The sequence below is a fragment of the Solanum tuberosum genome, unplaced genomic scaffold, assembly GCF_000226075.1.
Source record: "Solanum tuberosum cultivar DM 1-3 516 R44 unplaced genomic scaffold, SolTub_3.0 scf00204, whole genome shotgun sequence".
Classification (NCBI taxonomy): Eukaryota; Viridiplantae; Streptophyta; class Magnoliopsida; order Solanales; family Solanaceae; genus Solanum; species Solanum tuberosum.
The window spans coordinates 1,005,221-1,032,507 of record NW_006239127.1 but is presented as its reverse complement, the minus strand read 5'-3'; the positions used below and the strand labels follow the sequence as shown (position 1 = coordinate 1,032,507).

At 30.6% G+C, this 27,287-nt stretch overlaps 2 protein-coding genes across 2 annotated transcripts; both read right to left on the bottom strand.

The window, feature by feature from the left end:
* Positions 1-644: 644 nt before the first annotated feature.
* Positions 645-2,430, bottom strand: LOC102593379 (probable WRKY transcription factor 71). The gene is made up of 3 exons (XM_006355542.2): positions 1,836-2,430; positions 1,596-1,739; positions 645-1,162 (listed from the first exon to the last, which is right to left on the bottom strand). Exons 1-3 carry the CDS (start codon positions 2,267-2,269, stop codon positions 784-786), a joined length of 957 nt encoding a protein of 318 aa, XP_006355604.1. The 5' UTR covers positions 2,270-2,430; the 3' UTR covers positions 645-783.
* Positions 2,431-17,640: 15,210 nt separating this feature from the next.
* On the bottom strand, positions 17,641-25,957 carry LOC102593047 (two-pore potassium channel 3-like). Its single transcript, XM_006355541.2, has 2 exons — positions 24,645-25,957; positions 17,641-17,837 (listed from the first exon to the last, which is right to left on the bottom strand). Exons 1-2 carry the CDS (start codon positions 25,769-25,771, stop codon positions 17,690-17,692), a joined length of 1,275 nt encoding a protein of 424 aa, XP_006355603.1. The 5' UTR covers positions 25,772-25,957; the 3' UTR covers positions 17,641-17,689.
* Between the last annotated feature and the right edge of the window lie 1,330 nt (positions 25,958-27,287).

Genomic DNA, 27,287 nt, shown 5'->3' with positions numbered 1-27,287 from the left:
AAAATCCCTTATTTTACTCATGTATCCCGTGCACAACGCTATGTATCCCGCAAACATTATTTTTAAGGGATTTTTGGTAAATAGAAAACTAGAAGGGATATGATGTTATTTAGTACTTATAATAGATGTGGTTCCTATAATTTATACTTAAAATAATGTCATATAGGAGCAAAATGCAAGGAAGAAATTTACTAGAACAATAAAATGTACTGCTCTCAAGCTAAGCTATAAGCCTATAAAATATGTTTTAAGATATTCTAGTTATGTATAAATAATTTGGTCAAAACTGTATATGTGTTAGGAAATTCACATTTATCGAAGATCTAGTAATCTGTCTTTTCTAAAATTCAGAACTCACTCATAACCCTGGATTCATTTCTCGTCGTACATGTGTTGTATAGCATTTTCTTGCCATCTCTACATGAGAATATGCACGTATAGCTTGGGAATATATAAGATGATTCAAGTTAATCCAAGATCAAAAGGAATTATATATATGATATATACATGCCTTAGTTTATAACCTTAATGTTGATCAAATCCACCTTAATTCAAAAGGGCATGCATCTATATATAAGCTCAAGAAAGAAGAGAAATTAGATACTATAGTATATATATGATGGTGAAGTACTAAAATATATATATATTAATAATACATGAGATATTTAAGGAAGAGTCCATCTATAATATCTCTAAATTATTACTACAAAAAAAAAGGAGAGAAAATTAAGTAGCTATAAATAAATTAAAAGTTTCAAGTAGGGTTAATAAGAGCTCAAAGCCTTATGGTTCTTGTTTAAGATTAAACATAGAAGGAACCATGTCTTGTAGAAGTCCATAATCATGATGAGGATGAGGTAGCTGCATCTGTTGTTGATGATGATACATAGAGGAATTTGCAAAAGCATTGGCATGTCCATAAAATTGAGGCATTTGTGACATGATGAATTCTTGATGAAAACTTGCTTGTGGTGCCATTAATGGTGATGGTTGTGCTAACATGGAAGGATTCAACATTCTTGCAACGCTACCGCGGAGAGTAGCTGGTAAATGATGGTTGTGTTGACCTTCATATGTTGTGATAACAATGGATGGATCTTGATATGACCTCTCCACACGCTTCTTCACTTGACATTTTTGACTTGTGCACCTATAATAGCTTCTACAATTACAAAAAAAAAAAAAACATTATTACTATTATGTAATATATATACTTCTTAAAAGAAGAAAATCATGATATTATTGAGAGATAGATCAAAAGATTATCAGAAGGATCTGACACAAGTATGAAATTTCGATTGTTCATAGAATAATAAGATTTGACTAGTGTACATCTTTGAATCTAAGCTTAATTCTTGAACAAGAAAATGTGAACATAACTTAGGGAAGTGGGAAGTGGGAACACAATCTTCATACTAGTAGGTAACCATGTGGACTAAAAGAAAAGAAAGTTTGTTATCAAATCACTAGTTAAATACCAATAGATTTGACTAACTAGCTACCTTAATTATATGGATTCTTGATGTAAGAGAAGTGTGTTCTTTTAGGGTTTTATGAATTCTTACAACAAAAATGAGTAAAAAAAAAAAAATCACCTTGGATAAGGGCTATTCTTAACAGCCTTTTGTCCATATTTCCTCCATCTATATCCATCTTCAAGATGATCAACTTCACTCTTTGTCATGAATGCAAATTTTGGTGGCCTTTGCTTCTTTTCTCCTTTCTTTTTTGCTTTACTCCTAGACATATCATAATTTCAATGAAAAAATAAATCAAATGAGGGTAAAAAAGAGATAAAATTAAAGAAAACTTTAGAAACTTGAATATGTACTTACTCTTTTTTGGATGCATCTTCACCATCTTCTAATGTTTCATCCTTGACTTGTTTATCTTTCTTGTTAGAATCTTCATGATCACCATTAGATGAAGAATTTGAGATTGAAGAGTTTGGTGTAACTGGGGTTTCACTTCCTCCTCCTCCTCCAACAACATCATTATTGTTAATATAATTAACATTAGCATCCACATGGTCTTGTTTTATAATATCATCATCTTTAAGTGAAGAAAGTGGAGATGGTGTTGAAAATCCAAAGGGTTTTCCAAGTGAATTATTAGTAATATAATCACTACTTGATCCATGTAAATACTCACTAGTATAGCTCATAAAAGAAGGATCAAGCATGTGTATATTTTGAACCATTGAAGAATCATGCCTAATATCTTCTTGAAATGGTTGATGATAGTACAAATCTCTTAGTTCATCACCCATATTGAAGAACAAGAAGAAGAAGAAAAGGGATTTTTGTTTTGTTGGGGGTGGGGTGGGGTGGGGTGGGGAGGATGGGGTTTGACAAGAGGTTGATAATGTGTCTGTATTTAAACTTTGACAAGTTCTCTTTTTTTCTTTCTTGGTTTGAGCTAACTAAGGTCTATTTTTAATGTATTTTAAATCTTAATGGTAGAATGAGAGATTATATATAAGTTTTGAAAAAAATAGATGTCGACCCCACTTTTGTAAAGAAGATTTGACAAAGTTTTAAGTCCATTTTTAGGGTCTAGTCATTTGTCACTAAGAAGGAATCCGTCATAATTTATGCGACACATTTTTTTAGTTTGTTTCACTAATAATGTATATTTATTATAATTGAAAATAATTTAACTTTAAAGTTTTTTATTTGCGTTTAATGAAATTATTTATAGTCATACAAATGATCAAGAAACGTTTTAGGTTACAAAATTTAAAATCTCTTTTTATTTTAAACTTCATGTTAAATCAAACAATGTCACATAAATTGAGACAGATCGAATATACATCTAGCTGTAATAAGCAGTTTCCTTCTTTGTTCCTATCTTAGGAATATTTTTTTTTTTGTTTCTTGAAATATTGTGTATGGTAAATTATAGTATTCCGTTTTGTTTTACCACATGCTTCGTGTTGCAAATTTAAGCTTTTGGAATTATTGGGACCATATATACAAAAAGAAGAAAATGATTATATAGTTTTTATAGATATATGTAATAGACAAAATAAAATATTTTAAATGTGATGATTAAAATTTTAGTAATTTAGTTTAGTTGTAGTGTTTATCTAGTACTCTTCCACACTTCAAATCAAATGTAGTCAAATTTGTCACCATTACAAACTAAGTGTCTTGTCTCTTTTTGGTGAACAAACAATATATACATACTTTATGGAAAGCAAATTGGAACATTTTATTCGAATTTTGATTCAATAGAATATATATCGTGGTTTAGTTAAAATGGAAGCTAGGTAGATAATCAATCATTAATTAATTAAATGAATAAATACATGTTAATAATTAGCTTTAATTTAAAATGAAAAAAAATATTCTGACAATTTCAACAACATTCTGCTCATTGACTCTTACGCAAGATAACGTATAAGAAGAGGTACTCAATTAATATTTAGATGTAAACATCTAGAGAAACCACATAAATAATAATAAAAAGTCCTATAACGATATATTAGTAAATTTAAGATATATACATATAATATTATATATTTAAATAGCGATCTGACTGGTTCAACACAATTATATTCTCATATCTCAACATTCAGTACTCGTACGTATATAATTAGTTTACAAATACACCAAAAAAAAAATACTCACGAGACTGTGAATCTATTATATATTTCTTTATACTCCATTCGTTCGTTTTTACTGGACATATTTTGTTTCACGTGAGTCAGTTTAATTTAGAGTAAATTAAATTAATTCAACAAATATACGAAGAATAGTATAAGTTGCAAGGTTTTGTTTGATTTTTGAGAAATAATTTAAATATGATAAATAAAAATAAAAATAAAAATAAAAGGAGTTTGAATTACCTTAATATAAAAAAATTTAGCTCCATCATTAACAAACACAACACATTGAAATACATTAGTATTAATAGGAGAATTGATTTGGTAGACTCTGTTTTAATTTATTTATTTAAATAAATAAAACTTCATTTTATTCATAAAAGACTACCGCTAAATTATATCCTTTCCCCGCTGAATTTGTGCTTTGGGTCAAAGTGAATATTAATTAGTTAGAACTTTTTTCCACTATATTCGATTTAACACCACACAGACAATTGATGCCTTCCCAACTTCTTCATCAGGTAGCGACATTTTTGCTTATAAATGACCATGGGATTTTAGCTCTTCAAATATATATATATGAAATTATTTTATTAATATATGAATGAAACAAGTGAGAAAAAAGCTATTAATGAGCTTGAAAACATTAATGAGGGGTAAGAAAGTCAACGGAGGCTCAAACAGAAAATAAAAATAAAAATAGAATTAGTAAAGATTTATGGGTGAGTATTTGTAATTTCAGTCAAACATTTGGGCCATTTGGAAACTTATATACTGAAACACGTGTCCCTACTTATCACCGGCATTTGACCGTAGCCGACACATGTACTTCCCACGTGGCTTCTGTTATGTGGTTTCCCCCTAGCTGTCCCTCTTGTCTTTTTATACTCATTCCCAACCCACGTCACTTTCTTTTTTATTTTTCCACCATGTGACCGTCACGTGTCTTTTATCTCGCTTTAATGTATATAGTCAAACCTCTTTATAATTATAACGTTTATTAAAAAAACTAGATTTGAGTTATGAGAATAATGTCTCTATCGAAGAGAGAGCTGTACCGCCACTCCATCTCCATCTTACCCTATAATAAGCTTCTATAGCATAGATATTGATTAGCTGGATTAGTAGAAATCAAGTTCAATCATATTATCATTTTTATTTTATTTTTTCACGTGATATTTGTACCGGAGGTCGATTATTTTGAACTCATATCGGATAGAGCCTCATTCATGAAAAAATTCTTTCAATTAAACTTCTTCTTTTTTTATATTTAGGGGTTAAACTTGAGACTTATGCTTAAGAGAGGAGCAGCCCCATGTCCCCATCTACTGTTTATATTTTGAGAGCTGTCTAAAAATATGAGACAAGTACTGAAAACACCGTTTGCCGTAGATTATTAGTTTCGTCTTCGAACTATTAACAATCTTAAAAATACATTTTGTTTTACTAATTAAACTTAGATATACCTCTAATCTGTCACATGACATAACAAGTGGTCTCAAACTCTTGTGGAAGCATGTGACTCTTAATAAAAAGCCGAGAGAAGTGTTGAAAACACCCCTAAACTTGATGAGAATTAAGGGATGTATTTCACCCATGTTATAAGATCGGGATGTATTTAAGTTCAGTTAGTCAAGTAAACTGATATTTTAAGACTGTCAATAATTTGAAGATAAAACTGATGTTTTCAATACTTTTGTCTAAAAACGTTAAAAAGAAAAAGTGAAGGTGAAATTGATAGTCACAAGATATACGTAATTTCCTTTTATGATCATTTTTCTTTCTGGAAGGATTGTTGTGGTCTCTCAAATTATTTGTGGAAAATTATTCGATTTTTTATTTGTAAAATATATTCTTATTTTCTTTCAATCAAACAAGTCGAAATTTTTAATATAAGTTCCTTTTTATAGTGCAAAAAGGCCTTAGCTTTTAAAGGTGTTTAATGGTGTAGAATTTTCAGCTTAGTGAAGAATAGTAGACACGCAAGAAAAAGTATAATTTTGTATATATCCTAGATAAGAGGATGAAAAATTGCCAACAAGAATAAGCTAAGATAATATTGAGTGGACAACATTTATTATAATGGTGACTTGAATACATGAAACAAATTAAAATTATGTGCTAGCCACATAAAATTTAATTTTTGGACCACGTACGTTTGATTTAGTCTTTTTCCAGGCCGCCCTTCTCCGTCTATTTGTTAGTAGTATACTTTTACGATTTTTTCCGATCAATTCCGTCGAAAATATCGAGTATGTACGGATTTTCGATAAAATTCGTCGGCCATCAATTCCATCGAAAATACCAAGTATGTCTGGATTTTTGATAAAAATTCATCGATAATTTCATTGATTGAAGTTTTCTATAAAAATAACAAGTATTATATATGAATTTCCTACAGATATTCGTTGATAATTTCATCGATTGAAATTAGTTTTCTGTAAAAGAATAATGAGCATACATGGATTTTCAATAGAAATTCATCGGTAATTTCATAGATTAGAATATATATAAGTTCTCTGTGAAAAAAATAACGAGTATACATAGACTTTTGATAGAAATTCATCAGAAAATTCATGGATTATAATAACTTCTTTGTAAAAATAAACAACGAATATACATGGATTTCTGATAGAAATTAGTCGGTAATTTCATCGATTGTATTTTGTGTAAAAAAATAACAAGTATACATAGATTTTCGTTAGAAATTCGTCGATAATTTCATCAATTGGAATAAGTTCTCTCTAAAAAAATAACAAGTATACATGGATTTTTGATAGAAATTCGTTGGTAATGTCATTGATTAGAATATGTTCTCTGTCAAAAATAACGAGTATACATGAATTTCCAATAGAAATTTGTCATAATTTCATCGATTGGAATATAACTTGTTGTTCATGAAACTTTATGATACTTTAAATAGTCCCACAAAAAATTACCGATTTATAATACTTTATAATATACGGTGATTAATGGGTAAATTAAATAATACTCATCAATAGGCAGATTGTCCCTAGTATATATATGCACTCTACATCTAAAAAAACGTGTTTTATAGTCTAAAACAAGTTATATATCAATAATTGTGTTACTATGAAATTTCTAGTCTTAAAAAAGGTATAGATATTCTATATTTACGTAACTACAAATAATTTGAGGTTAATTCAAAGTCCTAAATAAGATGTATAGATTAAAGTGACTTGAAGTATGAAACCGGTTTTTGAAATATAGACATTAGTGAATAACTGAAAATCAAAATTAAGGACCACATTTCATTTTTAGTTAGTCCTTGGGGTCCTTATTATTCCTTTTTGTTTTGTTAGCATGCTATTTAAAGTATTTATTTTCCTTTTGTCGTGGGTAGGCATTCTCATAATTATGCGGCACATGAGAAGTTTAATTGTATAAAAAAAATTGAAGAAAAAAAATGAAGCTAAAAACATTAATCGATTTGAAAAATATATAATCTAACCATTAACACACCATAGTAAGAATTATCAAATGTGCGAGACGAATTTGACTTTGATGATGCACCATTTGAAAGATGAAAGAACATTGTCGATACGAAATTTTAAAAATTCAATTTCAATTATGGTAAATAGCGAGTCATTCGACTGAATTATAAATAAGGTAAAAATTGACTCTCACCAATGTCCAAGGGGTAGAGAAAGAGATTGATTGTAAAGAGGGGAATTGATTCTCAGTTCTCATCAACAAGGTAAAAATTTAGATAATCAATCAATAAAGTTACAAAAATTTCATACGACATATTAAATTTGATAAATATCGAAATATTTTTCTTGCTTTAAGAATTAAAATATTGTACCACATAAGACATTATATTCTCCTAATTAAAGTGAAACAACAAAGAACAAGTAAACCAATTCATATTGTAAAAACACAGCCCTTAAAATAATTCACATAATTTACGACTCTGTCTTTGTATAATAATTAATATTATATTATACACAAACAAAAAAGAACTCTTTCTTTGACCTTTACCTAAGCACTTCTTTTTACAATTAAATAATCTTATGTTCAACTAATTTAATTAAATTATATAATTGACCTCTTTGATTAGAGTTGAATGCTGTTCCATTTCTTTACTCAATCCAATGAGATAAATATCCTCGAGTACAAATGCCGCTAAAATTGCGGCAAGATTGTGACTATATTTTATCAAATTAAAAAATATCTCCTTTTTTAAAATTAAAAAAATATGTATATTTTGGGTGCGTGTGTCATGCAAATCTGTACACCATAGCTACTACTCTAATCCTATCTCTATAATTTATATTTGTTAATTAGTATATTATGATAGGATTTGGCTTCTTGTATTACTATACGATGTATTACCTTCTAATAACAATGTATTTTATACTTGAACAGATTACTGGTGTTTATTTGACTACTATATCACTAAACGAGGCAAGCATAGCTTGAGCGGACCAATAATAGAACTTGATTTCTTATCGAATGGATTATTGGTCTTTTTTTCGCTACTATATCACCAAATGTGGCATGCATAGGTTGGGCGGAATAAATTTGTACACCTTAGCTATTACCCTAATCTTATCTCTACAATTTATTTGTTAAAAATTAGAGCTACTATCTATTAATTAGTCCGACATACCCAAACGAAATAAACTCTTAGGGTTAGATTAAGTTAGGTACAAATTTAATTTTATTCTACCACTAGAAATATTATTATAGACCAAAGTTAGACCTAGTAGAAGAGAATCTTTTCTTATAGTATAATTATAGAGTTGAAATGTTGACTTTTTTTCTTGTATTATTTCAATGTAGCAATAGTGGTAGTATTAATTCTTGTTCTCAATCTAATCAATGTTTAATTGACATAATATAATTCAAATTAATCCCCTTTTTGTTTTATTCCAATTTTTCATCATGTACCTACCTAGCAAATATTGAAAGGAAATGACCGGTATATATACAAGATCAATTTGAAAGAATCCATGAGGTCCTCATGGTTAATTTATATGGAAGATGTGAAATTATATTCCAATTTTAACCTCTTGAAAAAAATTAGGAATATTTATATGCAAATTCATGTATTATTTTAGTTTAAGTGAGAATATAAACTTTTAAAGTTGATGATTAACAAAAAAAAGTGAGACATTCAAAAGGCAAAAATAATGTATAACATGCATGTAGCAATGTCTCCCTTTATATTATATAAATGATGAGTTGAAAAAGAAAAATAATTGTAACTTTATGAGAGTTGAATATAGACTAGGAAACAAATTATTGAGAGCTAAGATAGGAAACAACCTAGGCATCACCTTCAAAAATGACAATGAATTCTAGAAAAAAATGTGTATATATATATAGTCAAAATTAAAGGAAAGAACAAATAGTAGTTAAAGTTAAAAGACTTGGAAAAAGTATTGCCTTATCTTATCTACCCACCCTTTTTGTGCTTTGACATCTAATTTGCCAAACTCCATTCAACTTTTACTAGTTGTATATTTAGTTGGCTAGTCCTTAAAATGGAAAAAAAAATCTTGATAAAGAAACAAAAATAGTTTTTAGCAGCAATATATATACATGTTAATAAAAAATATTAAATTTTTTATTAGCATTAGTTAATTGCTAATTTGGATAAGTTTTAAAGACACTTATAAATAGTGTTTAATTTCCACAAAAAATACATATTTAGTGACAATTAAATTTTTATCATTAGTCAATTATCGCTAAAAATTATTTTTAATGTAGGGAGTGAACAATATATGCAAAAGGATGGCAATAGAAGTATAGAACAAAGCAGCAAGTGGATGGGGCGGGTTAAGAGTCAACCCGCCCGCATATATTTGAAATACTTCTTGCTCTTTCCCTCGTTAGCTAGTTTAAGCCTCAAATAAATTTATTCATATTTAATATTTATATCAAATCATATGAGTTATGATGATTAAGTCATAAATCAAAATTAAATATCTACTATTTAATCATAGTTAAAAAATTACTAAAAATATATTACATTCATTAATTTGATATAAATATCAAATACGATAAATTCTACCACTAGAAATAGTCGTGTTCGATTAGATGGATAACTATAATTTTTTTGGTCCGCTCATATATTCATTTCCTTTCATGTCTTATAATGTTGTACATATCATTTCACTTTTTTTTAAAAACGATTATTCCTCATTTTTTTTAGTTGCTAATTTTGTAGATGGAATAAAAAATCGAATTTGTCACATTAGCTTTGGTCCTCAAATTAGTTACCCTACCAAACATATACCAAAATATATTTGACTACTAGAGATTCTAATACCAATAATTCTATTTCGTGAAAAATGCTTTGTGGAACATCATCAAATTAACGCACATGCTCTAACGGACAAGTAAAAATATCAGAGGGACGCTACTAAAAATCACTATTTATTCATTGATTTTTTTCACTAAAAAATGTTCAGTGTTTTCATCTATATTTTAATAGAATTGGTGAGTAAAGGAAAAAAAATTGGGTTTTTATATAAAAATTAGGAAGTCTCCTAGTATTTAAAATATGTTTTCCACCATGTGTTATTCCATTGAGTTGATTCACTGAAAAATGGATATGAAAATCATATTTTATATATAACATGAATTTTGTTAATTCTTGGTGAGAAAAAACCTTTGTTTCTAGTAATAGGAGTATCATGAGGAGAAAATTGACACATACATGATGATTCATTCATGATGCCATAATCCAATTACTAACCAACCACTCCTCCATTTTACCTACCCCATTCTCTTGGGTGAGAGAATGAATTAATAGAAGACCAACATGGATTGTCATGCCGTGGTAAGACAACGTAACTCTAACCTTAATCAGAGATTTTAAGTTGAAGTTTTGGATATGGAGAAAATTTTGTTGAGAGCGTCACCTCTGAATGAGCTCTGTAATGCGTGATTCACATTTAGTCGAGGTTTCAATATAATGCAGATTTCGAACTGAGGAAAAAAAAGAATTATTGACCGAACAAATTTGATGAAAGAAAATGATTTCTCTATATATATTTCATTAATTAATCATCTTCATCCAACAACTTATCTAAATGAAGAAGCCATCGATTAAAAAATTAGCACGTCATCCCCATTATTTATAGGGAATGAATATAAAAATAAATATAGATATATGTCATTTTCAGATTATCAAATGCATAATACACAATTTGTTTAAGAAAATATGACTTAATTATATTATGAGTGTAGTTATAGCCTTATCGAGACTAATCAATCATCGAACCCTAATCAATTACGTAATTACTATTATTAAGAGCTAATTAATTATTATAACTTTTGAGAAAGCGTGACACTTGCAAATTATATTCCCCTTCATGCATGATCCTTATTATAAAAAGGAGAAGATATTAAAAAACACATGCACACACAATTATTAATTTGTGGAGTCTATATGTAGTAGTGTGGGGAAATGAAATGATTGGTCAATTAATTTTTTTGTTGAGTTCAATGACAAAGGCATCTACATGTTACTCTAGCTTAAAAAGTATGACATTATTCCACTTATGTTGTGTGGCATTTTTTTTTAGGGGCACATTCAGACATATATATCAACAGACAGACAAAAACTAAGTGACAAATATATATTTATACTTGAATTTATATTAATGATGATACATATTCTTAGGCGATTTTTATTGTTTTTTTCATCTTTTTTTGTTTGTTTGATAGTTGTGGTTCAATCGAGATCGAAAGCGTGATTGAAAATAGCATAATATTTTCAATTAAGTTCTTCGTGCCGACGCTCCTGAATTCTCTATCACATCATTCAGAAAAAGGAATTAGCTATAACATTCACTGTTAATTATTTGTCATTAATCAATAGCTCATTACTATCAAATTTTTTTAATGATTTCTCATTAAATAAAATTAGCAACAAAGTTTTATTATTACTTATAAAAGTTTGTCCATCATTAAATTTTAAGACCTATGGTATAGAGGAGGACATTATATTCTTGGGAAGAGAATAATATTAAAATCAATTGAGAATTTTTTTTAAATAAAGAAAAGAAAAGAGAGAAGCTGGAATTGTTGACCTTATAAATTGTGTCCATTATATGTGACATAAAAAGATGGTCTTTTTAATATTTTGGCAAGTCTATATCAATACAGAAGAGAAAGGGGCAGGCAGGTTATTTGTTAGGTTTGCATACTTTAAACATAAATAAATTAAAAAGAATCTTTTAGACGTTGACATAATATTTTTATATTTAAAAAAAATAGTATAAGGTAAAGAAAGGGGCATGATGATAGATCATTTTCATAGAAAATTCAAGTCTAAAAAGTTAAATTCAAAAGGTGCCTTTCTAACTTCATCATACCAATTGTTGACATCAAAATCTACTTGTTGCTTAAAAAAGGTGTAGTTGTAGACTAATTCAAACTTAAAAAGCTTCAATGTGCAGCAACCTAATTGGTCATTTATTAATTAATCAATTACCCCAGCAATTAATGAACCAATAAATTAAACTTAAGAACAAATTGATTCTAGTACAACAACAATTATATACTTACACTTTGGGTGGTTTCAAGAACCACGTAGGTATGTCGTATAGTAAAAAATATGTGTTCAATTTAACTAGAGAAAACGAAATGAATTTTTATTTTTAATTTTAACCATGATGAAAGGACTTTGGAATAGAGGCAAATATGTCCATTTGGTGTTTGATACAAGGATTTATATCACATTTTTAGTGTAAATAATTTTGAAAATATCTAAACTCGGAATAAAAAATTCTAACAAACATGATATAAGCTAATCCTCATTTAGTTCTGAAATAATCGCTTATCGCCCAAGCTAAACAACATCCTCTTAAAAAAATTGAGAGTTAGCTCACTTGGTGAATTCTCTGTCCACGATTGAGGTGGATTGTACAAACTCTATCAAAATAGCATAACATCAGCTTCCATTTCCCACCTCCCTTGATGTAATTTTCAAATAAATAATAATTAAAAGACCCCAAAAAGTATTGTGGATAATTTTAAAAAAAATCAAGTACTATGTTTTAATACAAAAGCAAAAAAAACCTTAGTCCTTTTTACTCTAAACTCTAAGTAGCCTACACATATTATTTTACCATTGAAGTACAAAGTTTTTTTTTTTTTGGTCACGTTTTATATAAAGACCAAAAACCTCTAAGACAAGATTGCATTGAGCTCTCCAAAGCAAACTAGGGGAATGTGAGGTGCTAATTAATTTTAAAAAAATTCACTCACTAGGTCAAGGCGTAATTATCCTTGCACATCTCAAAATTCGAATTGCGACCTAATCATGCATTTTTAAACAGAAGCATTGTGAGAATTTGAAGTTTATAAGTTTGAAATTCTAATTCTTTTAATAATTTATACATATTCACTAAATTTCTTACTATAAATTCAGAGTTTAAACCAAAATTATTGAGTTCGATCAAATTCATAATCAATATTGTCCCGCCCCTGCTTAAAGAGCAAGGTAAATTTAAATAAAACTTGTTAGATTTTAAAAAGCCTACCAATATTATTTTATAAAACTAAGTACTCCAATAGCGAGAATTATTATAATGTTTTATTTTTGAGTTAGTTCATTTTTTATATACAAAAAGTCTTACCTTTACTTTTTCCGTATCCAATTATAATGATATTGCGGGTTTCTTTGAATATAATTTATTTTCCTGTCCTGTCCTGTCAAGATTGAATATGTTTAGGTAAGTTTATCACTAAAACTAAGACTACTAAAATAGAAAAAATAAATTAAGACCACCAAAAGGTATAAGTATATATAAATGTATAATCATGGACTCTAATTTGAGGGAATTACCCCACCTCTTTTTTCCCTTCATAGTTGCTTTTTTTCTTCAATGAAAACTTGGTGTGTGGGGGTGGGGTGGAGGGGTTAATTAGTATTTCCTTCCGATTATTTTATTTGTAATCTTTTTATTAAAATAGATGATCCAAAATATTTGTCATTTTGAATAATTAAGATATAATTGAGTATAATTTTTCATTTTATCCTTAATATTAATATTTTTTTTGGAGATAATAAACATTGACTAATTAGCATAGAAAACCTAAATGAATATGACATACACATGCTCTAAGATTGTGATTGCTAAGAATAATTATATTTTTATTTTTTCATTTTTGATTACTCGATAATTTTCACAAGCACAATTTCCGCCTTTTATAGGATGTTCAAAAATTCTTTCTCAAAATAATTCATCTTTTTTCGGGTTCATTTGTTTTGTAATAAAAAGTACTATATGATTTTGTTACCTTTCTCCAACTATCTCTTCATTAACCAGGAACTTTTTTGGCCTAAGCATTTATTTGTTAAGGAGAAACTGATCCAATTTGGAGTTATTGATGAAAATTATTATTCATTTCGATTAAGCTTCTTTCCTATTAATATGGAAACCCTTCTTAAATACAAGAAAAAATATTTATTGAACAAAATTAACGCTTTCAATAATTAAAGATAGTAAATAAGAATATATTAAAAAGTTGTATAAATAAAAAAAATGTGACAAGTAAAATGATTCGGAGGGAGTAATAAAAACATCACTCATGATCTCATCTAACTTTTTTCTTTCGAGAACATTGATATATTCAAGAGATACCAGTAGAATATAGTTGACCAACTTATTTACTTGAAAGCAGTGAAGTCAAAATTACCCATTACTTATAATTAAATTAATAAAATTTTAATGTGACAAGATTCAACGTCAAGTTTTATTGCAGCAACTTCAAGAATCAAGACCATATATACAAAAAGTCTAATATTGTGCTTGTTGCCACTTCACCATCATTTTAGCTGACTAATTCTCTCATACTTTACAACTAATATACTCCCTCTTCCTCCGTCCCTAATTACTTATCCACTTTTAAATTGAAACACTTATTAAGAAATCAATTAATGACATAATGAGTTTACCATTTTACCCCTATTAATTATGAAGTGGATGAAAAGTTCTACATTTTTCAAAGTAATTAGTCATTTAATTGAGGGAATAATAGGTAAAAAAAATTGTTCTTTCTTGATTTGTCAAAATGGACAAGTAATTAGAGACAACTATAAAAGGAAAAATGAACAAGTAATTAGGGACAGCGGGAGTATTTATATTTTAAACAAAAATAATCAAAGATTCCCAATATTTCGGATTTTTGTAGATTTTCTTGAAATTATATATACCACATGCTAGTGTCTGAAGCTAATGGAATAACCCTAATGCATAACAAGTGTAGCATATTAGGGCTAAAAAAAATCACCATATTGGAAGTTACATAGACTAGCCCGTTTGGATTGGCTTAAAAGTCGGTCAAACCTACTTTTAAGTCAGCTTTTGGCTTCTGAAAGTGTTTGACAAATATAAAAAAATGACTTAAAATAAGTTACGAAGTGTTTGACAAGGTAAAAAATGACTTAAAATAAGTCAAAAATGACTTAAAATAAGTCAGAAACCAAAAGTAGGTATCCCCTACTTTTTATTTTTTGACTTAAAAGTCATTTCAGTTTGACTTTTTATTTTTTACTTAAAAGCTACTTTTTTAAGTCAATCCAAACGGGCTCTTAATAATCAAATTAATTCTAATCCCAAGCTAAAATTATAATTGATAAGATCTAGTTAAGATTTCTTTCGTAAAAAAAATTGAAATCATGTTACATAATATAAATTTCTCTTTTTTTGATATTTTTTGAAAATCACTAAAACAAAAACTAAAAACACAAAGAACCAAATCATATTCATGCATGTGTTGGGTGAATGTGATGATCAGATCGAGAGTTGCCCCCTTTGTTTCTATCCATGTTTTGGAAATATGAATCTTGAATTATCAGAATATTTCTAACTCGATATAAGAAGATTTGTAATTTCTTGAGAGCTATTTATGATTAATGATATATGTATCAAAATCATTTTGAGATTTAATTAAAATTCATGATGAGTTATTTTAAATGCAATTAGAATTTGAGACACATGAAACAATGACACTATGCTTATGTAAATTTCATTTATAAGTTAACGATTGTACCCCTTCAATAACAACTACAACTAATTAAGTATACAATCTTTAAAAATAATTTATTTTAACGCCGCATTATTGGTGCCCATTTCTCATATACTCAATTTTATTTTTTTATTTTCACTTTAATAAATATTATTATTTCATTAACTTACATCTAGTCAAAAAAACACTCAAAAGTCAATATTTCCAATCATCAAGATCTATCTACTCCACTTGGAATGTTCTGTATTAGTCAACATGTTCATTTTTTAAACAACATGAGATCGATGCTTCATTCAAAAAATAAAAATAAAAACAATAAAAAATAAAAATAAAAAGTATAAAAACAAAATGAACTAGAACATAATATATATCTGTTACATTGTACTACTCGTCTTATTTATACGTATATACTTGACTAACGAATGTAATTATTTTGATGATCTGACGACTAAATGTGTAACGTTTCTTTATAATTAAGCAAATAATGGTTCAAGTGTGAAGGGTCTTAGAAGGATTTGATTCTAGCTAGACTCACTTAGAATATTTTTGACTAATTCTAACTACTTTACCATTCTTTCTCCTCTATTTTTTATTAACAAATAATTTATTAATCTAGGATTCTTATTATATGATCAGTGATCAATTTGACTGCTTACGGATGAATACATATTAAATGAAACAAAACTCTGTGTTTACCTGACATAATTACTTTGTAATATAATTTTTATAATCACCAACAAGGATAAAATAATTAAATTTAGACTTTCAAGAAAAGTTATATTTTTTACATAAAGAAAAAGAAAGTTGACAATTAACCATCAACTAGCATAATTCAATATTAATTTTTGAAGAAAATTAAAGAGGGTCAGGTCATAGTGCAAAGTGCAGTAACCTTCATTTCCACTATAGACTAATTAATAGTCCATTTTATAATATTTTGAATTGTATAGAAAATAGATTTCTAATCCAAGTCTTTGTTCACTAGTCAAGGTCTTTGAAGACTAAATGCCTCATGAAAATTCACAAGGGTTATTTATCTGGAAAGTATAGATATACCACAAATTGAATACTAATTATTCTCCTTAATCAGAAGTCTCGAATTCGAGTCATGGTTATGAAGTCACATTTGATGGGAGTGTTTTGCACAAATCCACTATAATGTGAGATTTCCTAATGCGAATTCAAATTAGTTACGCCCTAAAGCGATACCAAACTCCCAATTTTAAAAAAATGAATACTAATTTGAAACCATCTAAAATCTTAATTTAATAAGAAACAATATTTATCATCTCTTGTTTCGTTCTTAGAATTGATCAAATTAAAAGTAAAAAAATAATAATTAATTTTAACTCCAAAAAAATAAAATACCATAAATATAGACGATGGGTTGTTCGCATCTTTGCTCCTATGTTGGGTTGGTCTTTAATATTAGTCCGTCAAGACAAATAATATTTTCATTGGACATAAAATTTATATTCACATCATAATATTCCACAAATTATGCCTCACGTCCTTCAGTAACTTATGCCAGACGCCCTTAATGAGACAGCGAGCCTAATTTGAAATGAGGGCATTTTTTTTGTTAAATTAACTTAAAATAGTTGCCCGTCCAAATAAAAACATAGCCAATATGAAACCTCAATGTCCATGTCGCTCTCTTTAAGCTCTACTCGGTCCAATATTGCGAAAAATGAGACATTAAATAAATGATTTTCGAAGATACCTTTTTTACAAAATAAATAATGTATCATACTGAGAAAATCAATTTTTTTTTCTCCCTCTAAAATTCTTATCATTTAAGTAGTTATTTACAAATAATATACTTTTGCTTCAAAATTTTGCAAGGTTTCCACCATTAAGACATTTTCCAAAATTTTCCATTGCACTTTAGGACTTTGACCTATATGCAAGGATTGGAGCACCCTTAGGGAACTCAACTTTCCAGTTTCTCCAGCAGGCCACATTTAGACAAGCCCTGTCCAGTTGCCAATCCTAGATGCTGCTACAACTCTGTTTTTCTGTTTTTTTCCCTCTCCCTAATGTCCAATAGGAAGGCATCAAATTCGACGTTTAATGGTGGTGTTCCATTAGATCGCCGAGAGTAATCCTTCCACAGTTGCCACTGTCCAGCCGTTCAAACTGTTTGCAAATCAGCATTACATCTTTCTCTGTGATCTTCCCCATTTCTTTCAGTTTGTATATCACATATTCTGATTTACTGCAAAACCATATATAAGATGCAAAATCAACATCACATGTCCTAATGCAAAAGCAGGCATAGCCATATTTTTCACCTACGCGTATGTGCAAACTTGCAGTAGGTACAGTTCAATAATCAAGTTGTACTAGCGAAAACATTAAGATAGAAGCAATTACGATAGTTGATCAAACAAAGAACGAGCAGTTTAACCAACAAACTGCAGAAATAGGATAATGTTGTGCCTTGGAGGGAGGATGAAATATGAGGTACAAAGGAACCTCTACGGCATATAAGCTGCGACCCATTTAGTGAAAAAAGAATAAGATCACCTAAAGATAATAGATCAGGTTCAGTCTAAAAACTCCTTGACTCATTCAGCTTCCCAACAAGCCAGTTAAACCAGCTATTGTTACATATTTAAAATTTGCTACTTCCTACCAGTACAAGTACCAAGTAACTCTGTGTACTAGGGCTTAGATAGATGGGGAAAAAATCACCTAGTGTCTTTTATCTCTGCTGGGACTTGAACCTTGTCTCCAAGGTTTGCACCCATCTAATTGACCACAATGTCACACCATTAGTGTAATCCTTACAATTATATAGAGGTACACACTCGCTATGCTCTCAATATAGGGTTAGACAAGCAGAATTCAAGCTACCAGCTCCACAGAAAGACGCAATATCATGAACAAAATAAATTCGCACAAATGTTCATGGCAGTCACTGGAAAATAGGATTAAGATAATTTTACAATTCCAAGTTAAAATTGAAAAGTTGAACGCTCCAGTTAAATTCAAGAAACAAGAAAAGCAAAAACAAAGATTTCTTACAACTCACTTGAATCACTAAAGAATAGTCTGGGTTTGTATGTCACGAGAACTCTGTATTTACTTTCGGCATGAAAGGCCACTCCGAGAACAGGAGATGCAACTAAATAATTTTTTATATCATAAGGTATTTTTTTCATAAACAGTAACAAGTATTAAAGGGCCGTCTAACAAGTCCAAAGTATGTGTCATGCTATTTACGAAATATCCCCTACAACAACAATCTAACTTTTCTATACACCTGGATTTCACATACGGAATAGGGTATCTTTTCCCTTCAAAACATCTGTTGTTCCTCTCCATGCAGACTGTCCATATAACATATAAATGTTCCCCTTTTCCACAGATCTTAAAAACTCTAAACTAAATAAAGTTACTAGGATTCCATGGACAATGGGAGACCTACACGTGAATCTGAAATGCGTCAGTGGATATCTGCCAAATTGATTGAGTAATGACTAATGAGCATGAAGAATATTACAGACCTTCAGAATGTGGTTACCTATTTGCTCGAATAATAGGTAAAATGATTCATTAACTATCTATTCAAGTATTACTTGACTAGAGATCAAGCTCAGTATACATCAAGTGGTTAGGTTACTGGAACTTTTTTACTTGGGACACAGGTCAGAAATCAATCTAGCATATCCTGGAACCTGGAATATGGATCCTGAAGTCCTAAATAGTCTCAAACTAAGAGCAGAAAAATAAAAGACACTCATCCAAGTAAATAACTAGATCACATTTACTACAACCAAAACTATACTTATAACTAACACTATTGGTGAAACCATTGCTAGGGCTGTCTGTGAATAACTGATCCAGGTATTTGATTTGTTCATAACCTTGCAGGATCATAAACCCATGAAGATAAATAAGGATAAACATGCCAACCTTTATCCAAGATATGAGAGTTCGCGAGTATTCAAAAGGAATCAGACCTCAGACAAGAAGCACATTTAAGTTGTTAGCTTAGCGATGTTACATAAGTTTTACTGAACAATGCTCCAAGAATTTTAAGATATAACCTCAACAAGCAATTTCAGAATTAAGCATCTGTTATTCTTAGCTAACACTTGTTTTCCCTTGAGTAAAGATAGTAGATTCTTGAGTTAATAGTTACTAACCGTATGCTGCATCAGTAAACCCCTTTTAGTGTTAAACATATTCTTGTTTTGAGAAAGTAGTGAATAACATATTCTTAAAAGTAATAAAAGCTACATTGTAATTGGTCCATATTGGGTTCATCATTATACCATGGAAATGTTACTGCAGAGCATTATAGAGATCATTGTCATTATAGTTACAAAGAACTTTCAGTTGGAGCAGATAAGTCCTAGTATTACTCCCTGAGGGAATAGCTAGCCTAATTTGCACAAAGGAAAGGCTGCCTAACCTTGGAAAAACTTAAAATGTGTGAGGATATCATGATTGCTTGTAATCAGGGCAGACCTACTTTGATGGACAAGGGTATCATTTATTTGTAGACTCATCTTCCTCTCCAAACACTCTTTCTTCACCAAAAAACACCCATCAACACTAGCTCAAGACAATTTAGTGGAGATTAAAGAAAAAACAAGCAAAAGAAAAAAAAAACCTAATAGCTCAACACATTGAGTGGAGATTGGAGAAAAAACAAGCAAAAAAAAACTAAAAGAAAAATAGAAGATGTGTCTGATCTGAACTTGGCAGAAGCCAAGGATCCAAACTCAACCATCTTCTCTTTATTTCTTGAATTCTGTAGCACAGAGCACTGAGAACTTGGGCTTGGAGATGGAGGAGAGAATGGTTTCTGATGAAGAAGACAATGTAAAGGTGATGACGACTAAAAAGGAAAAAGTAAAGGAATGGAAATGAAAAAAAAAGGGTTAGACAGTCGAATCATTTGATCTAAATCTGAACCATCGAATCATTTGATTTAATCTAGACCATCAAATTTCTCTCAGATTCTATTAATTTTTTGCTCTTCATGCGCAAGAACTTTTAGGGGAAACGCGCTAGGTGTATGTATTAAGCCAAAAAGGAAGGAATTTCAAGGGTTGAAGATGCAAACTACAAGGTAAGAAAAATTTGAAAGGTGCTATATTCAGATACTTAGTATTGGATTAATGATAGTATATCACATGTTGTGAAGCGTAACTCTATTAGATCTCGATTGTTTTGGTTGCCATGGGTAAAAAGGGGTGCAATGACTATAGATGACTTGAATTGGAGCAGTTTGATGTTAAGACAACTTTCTTACATTGCGAACTTGAGAAACAAATTTATATGAAACAACCAGATGGATTAGAAGTTGAAGGAAAAGAAGACTGATTAATTGAAGAAGAAATATTTGTATGGATCAAAGCAGTCTCAGAGACAATGGTACGAAAGCATTAATTTCTTTATGTTGAGTATATATTTTTTGTTGTTTAAGGAGAATGTAAGATAGTTGCACTTTTTCCGGAAGTTGAATGATGGTTCATTCATTTACTTGTTATATATTAATGACAAGCTCAATCCTCTCAAGGATATGCAGAAAACTTGCACTTCGAGGAGACAACCGAATAATGAGTATTTTGTGAGGAAATTCAGTATTGGGAAAACTTTGTGAAAACCTCTTTGTGAGTGAATTTTGAGAGGTGAATCTCTCTAGCTTTGGGTTCTAATTTTTTTATTTTAAATCAGTACTCTTTCTTAATATTCTAGATATAGACGATATGCTCCTCCCCAACAATTAATGTAGGTCTACTTGATGGATTCACTAAATCTGTTTTGACTTTCTATTGTCTTATTACTATCATTAAGGGTTTCATAACAATTACACCTTATACCTATTATTCCAAGGTATGTAGCTACAACTTATGGCAGGCACGTTCAGGTTAATTTAACAATTACTAATGACGTCTGTACAAGGGTTTGCAGGGAGCCACTTCGGCGATGAATAGTGTGGACAAGCCATTTCATAAGTTTATTAGGGCTTTCTATTGAATTTAAAACCTACATCTCCCATGCTAAAATTCTGAAACCAACATTTTTTTGTTTTAAAATTCTGATGATGCCACCATTTGAAATTGTTGGTCGCCATTTATCTCTGTAAAAGTCCAAAGACTTAATTCATCAAATCATATTCCAAAAATATATCATGCGATAAAACGGATGTTACGCATCTGGGCCCTTGGGGACAAAATAACAGCATCCGTGTTCCTTGTGGAACCAGACAATGATCTAACAAGAGACAGGCTAGCAGCCACTCTATAGGTGTGTGCATAATTCTAACTCAAAACAACTTTTTAACAAGTGATATACTCAAAATGCTGGTAAGACTTTTGGACTAATTCTTTTTTCTCTGGATGTTATGCGTTATCCTCCAATCTCCTAAATTGGTGCCTCTTTTGAGCGGATTGTAGATCAACGTACTCTGGAATGATTTTTATTTCATCCTGAGAAAATTAAAATATATAATCTAGCTATTGATGAATGAAGAATGTGTGCATTACTATGACTGGAGAAAAACATAAGAAATGTAGTGTTACAAAAAATGAGAAGAGGCACTACTGTTACAATCTCTTCTATTGATGTTTTCAAGTCAAACAGGGTGGTTAATCCCTTTCAGAAGAAACCTCAATGATTAGGAAATAGAAGAATTGTTTTGGTTGCTGAGACTTCCTAGCAGTTCTCCCTCTGTTTTCTTCTGCTGACTCCATCATATGGAAACTCAACTATGAAGGACTACCCAGCTATGGCATGGTGGTTCATATGGAAGGAAAGAAGTAGAGTTTTTGAAGACCAAAAGAAAAATGTAGTTGATCTTAAACTGAAGTGTATATTTTTGCATAATTTTTGGAGCGACACGGCAATGTATTTAGAGCTGGAAGCCATGGTTGACTTGCTCAGTTCTTTACACACTGTAAAGTTCTCTTTTTAGATGTACTCATTCTCAGCATTCCTTTTTTTTATCAAGAAGATGCAGTGAGTACAAAGTAGCGTAATTCTCAGCATTCCCTTAATATGTGCTTACATCGATACTTTTTTTTAATTGGTAATGTGTTTATTACGAAACCAATCAAAAAATGAGAGAAGGGAATGAAATTCGAACTTCCGAAGCAATAAAAGTATGCAACTCATACAAGTGCATGTCATAAACTGAAAGAATTTTTAAGGTTAAGAGTCATTAACCACCAGTAACTATCTACAAATTTTGGGGAGCTTACAGGATGTGTAGACCTTAGATTTTCTAAAAAGATATCTATGAATTTAGATGCCTTCCGACCTAACCAAAACTAAATCAAGTCTAAAGGTTGAAAGTAAGTAACTGCAGACAGAAATCAAACCAAAACCACATTCTAGCATTATTTTGCTCTATTAATGGAATGTAAAAGATAAAATTTCCCTAATTGTTAACTAAAATCTAGTATAATTACAAGTACAATGGCTGCAATCTATACCTATTATTGCACCTAAACTTAACAATGAACATGCTTTCAAGTTCTAGTAACTTCTTTATGATAAATTCATCAGGCTAGCATGTATCCGGGAAGCTGTAAAAATGAGGACAAATACTAACTGAATATCCAAACATTACAAAGATTTCAACTGCTGAAGCATTGATGCAGAGGAGGTTGACAGTAAGTAATGTTTTCCATTGATACAGTACAAACAAGTTGTGGAAGTGGAAGTGCGAAACTTAAATGACCAGGGTTAGCAACAACGAAGTTTTTTGTCCAGTGTGGTCACTTTAAGTGCAAACAAACAAAATAAACAGAGAAGGTGCACCAAAGTGACCTTCATTATCTCTATGTGATATGTACTTATCTTTTCTCTTAATCAGGTTAAAGGTAGTTACATTTTGCCTAGGTAATTATGCATTTTCAAACAAGGCTATTCCAAATGGACCAATGTGGATAAATTAAGCCAGACAGGATCTTGGCTGGCAAGTACTGGCAACTTCACAAATCAATAAAAAAACAACTGGCAATTTCACGGTTCAAGCAACCATTTGTAATGACTGTAGATCTAACACGGTCTTATACACGTGTTCACTAAGCTTCACTTCAATAATATCTTGCTACAATGGGGATCAAACACTATCAACGAGATAAGCTTGCCAGGGTTACCACAACTCAGATCAAAATCTAGTGTCGCTTTAACTATCAATTTTATTCAGTTATGCTTATTAAGAAACTTCTGAAAAAAGCACGCCAAGAACAAACACAGAGCAAATCATTAGAGGAAAGAAATCTGCAGTTAAAAATACCAGCTATGGGTCCTGTGCTTCGCTAACAAATAAATCCTTAGAGATAAAAGCTTAACATGATCATCCACTATTTCATTTGTTCCGTCTATTTTGATGCTGAAGCATTCTCTTTTACTTGGAAAGAAGTTAATATATACTCTACCGATTGATTCTACTGAACCACTACCCACTCTCAACATTGACTAGTTTCCTGTTTCAGCTAATTTGAACAGCGAACCTCCCTACCATTTCTTTAATGTGAGAGAGATTGTACTACCCCTTGGATCCAGTACCCTAAGTGTGATGGTAGACAAGAAAGCATATCAGCCAGAAAACCTGAAATGCATTCAAGTCTTAAAAAAAATAGGATCTTGTTGCATCCATGCATAGCTACTTCATTCACTCTTTCCATTACAAATTAAGGGGGAAAGGAGAACAATTCATATATGTTAATTCCAAGAGAACCAAAACCTGCAAGGAATCTGTGGTTTTCTGCCAAATCAATTGAATGAACGGACTCATCCGCAAGTTAATATTCTAGAAGAGTTATAGGATTGAGCTTGACTAAATTTGCTGAGAAGCTTAGGTTCCAACAGACGCAAACAACTAGAGTCTAAGGACAAATATATACGACACAAAATTCAAATGCAAAGCCCAAGCATATATCACATCCACAGATTCCTTGTGTGTGACTATGACAAGTATCAGCAAATAGAGTAAAAAATTAAAAAAGTACTTATAAGATAAATAGCATTAACTTCAAAAGGAATTGAAAACTTTTACCTCACGAATCCATTATTATCGATATCAGCAGCAAGAAACTGCGCAACAGTCATATCCTGATCAAGCACCCATTTTGCCATTTTCCGGTGACGTTTATCTATTCTGGCCTCAGCTAAGTAGAGAAAGGCTCGAGCAACTGCAAGTGTAGACACAAGCAACCAAATGGATGCAAAGATACGACCGGTCATTGATTGGAATGCCCTATCACCATAACCGACAGTGGTAACGGACATAACTGACAAATAAAATGCATCTATCCACCCAAGCTTCTCAACAAAATGCATAACAGCAACCCCAACCCCAATACAAAGAACCACAACACCCAATGCCAGTGCCACCTTCATTCTAATCCTCATCCTCCCCTTCTTCACATCAATTATATAAGACCTAGCATCATGTGATTTCCCACTTTTAATACTCCTTAACAAGTAGTTCTCTTGCAAATCAAGCACATAACTAACCATCCCACTAAGCAAAATATCGATAAAACCAAACCCCACAAGCACAAACAAGATAGAGAACAACTTAGTAGGCGTACTATCAGGAGTTATATCACCATAACCAATAGTACACATAGTAACAATACAAAAATACAAAGCATCAACAATGGGATGAGTCTCAGTAGCTTTAAAATGATCCTTAAAAAAGGAATATATCGCCACCCCAAGTGCCAAGTAAAGTATCAAAAGCGCAACTCCTTGTCCAACAATTGAAATTTTCCCAAATTGGGGTGGCTTAGAAACAGGTGAATGTTCAAAATCATTTATAACAGCCATTGCTGGTGCTGTTTTAGACCTATGAAGATTGCTCTTCGTCCAAGAAGGGTAATTTGGGTCAATCAACCAAGAATTCTGATTATCAGCTGTTTCAAGATTTGTTGAAGATGAAGAAGCAGGATGGTCTGGCGATGTTAAGTTCAAGGTCAAAGCATCAATAGCAGTTGCAGAAGCTTCAGCGGGTCCAAATATAATGCGTTCTTTGAGTTCAGAAGGGGTAAGAGGGACAGAAACTGGAGGGATTGAAATTTCATCGTGTTCCGGTAAAGGGCAGAGGGAAATAGGAGATGGGTATGTGTGGGGTGATGCTTTGGGGATGAGATAAGAAGGAAGGAGTGGCTCTTTCTCCATCTGGGTCTCGCCGGAAAACAGCTAATTGGCCGGTCGGAATACCAGAAACTGGGAGACAGTTCTTGAAATTATGGGCTACGGAATGGAACAGGCGAAAGAAGAGAAACAGGAAAAGGTCTTGTTTGGCTACAAAATAAAGAGTAACATTAATTAATGGATAGATTAGTGTTAATTAATCATAGTACTATGTATTATCATATATTGAAAGTTTGTAGTGCTAATCAATAGTGCTTGACTTGAATTTTATAAATGCATTATGAGATCGTTTCGTAGCTAGATAAGAAATTATTAATACATGTTTTAAGTTTTGAATAACTTATATGATATGTTTAGTAGGTAGATAAAAAATATGTTATTGATATGTAAAATTGATACGATGTTTGGTTGACAATTTATAAAATTTCTATAACTAATATATGTATAAATTAGGAATGAATTATGTATTGCAATAATTATTTGTAGAAATCATGATATATAATTTGAGACGGGATAAGTATGAAATTGTTTGTTGTCTTAGAAGCTCAAGACAAAATTAATGATTTTTTTTCTATTTTATCCTTAGTAGTGATTGTTCTAGAAGATTACAAACACCTCAATAGAGTAAATATTTTTCTTTTTTTTGGTTAATAATAGAGTAGAAGTTTAATGAAGCGAGACTATATCTTAACATGTAAAAATAAAGCTTCTAATTAATATATTCTAAAGATATGTGTAGAAAAGAACATGTCTGATTATTTTATACGAAGGGGTATATGAGAATGTGCACGAATATACTTTCTTTATCTGAAATTATCAATCGTGATTTTAAAAATAGTTATTTCAAATTATTATTATTTTAAAAGTTCAAAATAAAAATAATTACTAATTATTTTTCTATTTTATCCTTCATGGTAATTGTTTTTGAAAGATACAATATCTCAAATAGAGAGTGACACATAAATAAAGAGAGATTATATATATATATACTAGATCAGTGTCGCCCGTGCTAAGCACGGGCCCAACATTTTAGGCCAAGTAGTACTAATATTTTGCACCAGCAATGGTGTTGTCATTCGGTTAGGACTTGACTTTTAGTTCCTTGTTTGTTTGCTATAATAAATGTCTAAAATCACAGAGCAACATAAAAGCATAGGCATTCTTTTTAACATAAAGCAACAATCTTCAAAATTATACGTGCCCAACTCTTCCCATAAAATTTATTGCAACCATAGCTTCATGAGGATGCTTCATAGGTAAGAACAAGTAACCCCATCACCACCATTTGTATACGTCTAAGTGAGAATGAACTTTGAAATTCACACAAATAAAAGGAGCACAAACAATGTGTTTGTCTACATTTTGCCCCTAGAAAAATGAATACATTTATCATTTGTGTCTATCATCCATCATCCAAACTTGAAATAACAAACCTATTAGCATGAATAACTTCATCAATAGTACTTCAAAAGTGTTATTCCAAAAACAAATAAAAGACAAATTTTTAAAAAAGAAAACTTTAAATTGCCAAACTACCCCT

Coding starts and splice junctions, on each gene's coding strand:
- LOC102593379 (XM_006355542.2), bottom strand. CDS start 2,269: ATGGGTGATGAACTAAGAGATTTGTACTATCATCAACCATTTCAAGAA. Junction 1,740..1,835: donor GAAGATGCATCCAAAAAAGA/GTAAGTACATAT, acceptor TGATATGTCTAG/GAGTAAAGCAAAAAAGAAAG. Junction 1,163..1,595: donor AAGAATAGCCCTTATCCAAG/GTGATTTTTTTT, acceptor TTGTAATTGTAG/AAGCTATTATAGGTGCACAA.
- LOC102593047 (XM_006355541.2), bottom strand. CDS start 25,771: ATGGAGAAAGAGCCACTCCTTCCTTCTTATCTCATCCCCAAAGCATCA. Junction 17,838..24,644: donor GATAATAATGGATTCGTGAG/GTAAAAGTTTTC, acceptor ATGGTTTTGCAG/TAAATCAGAATATGTGATAT.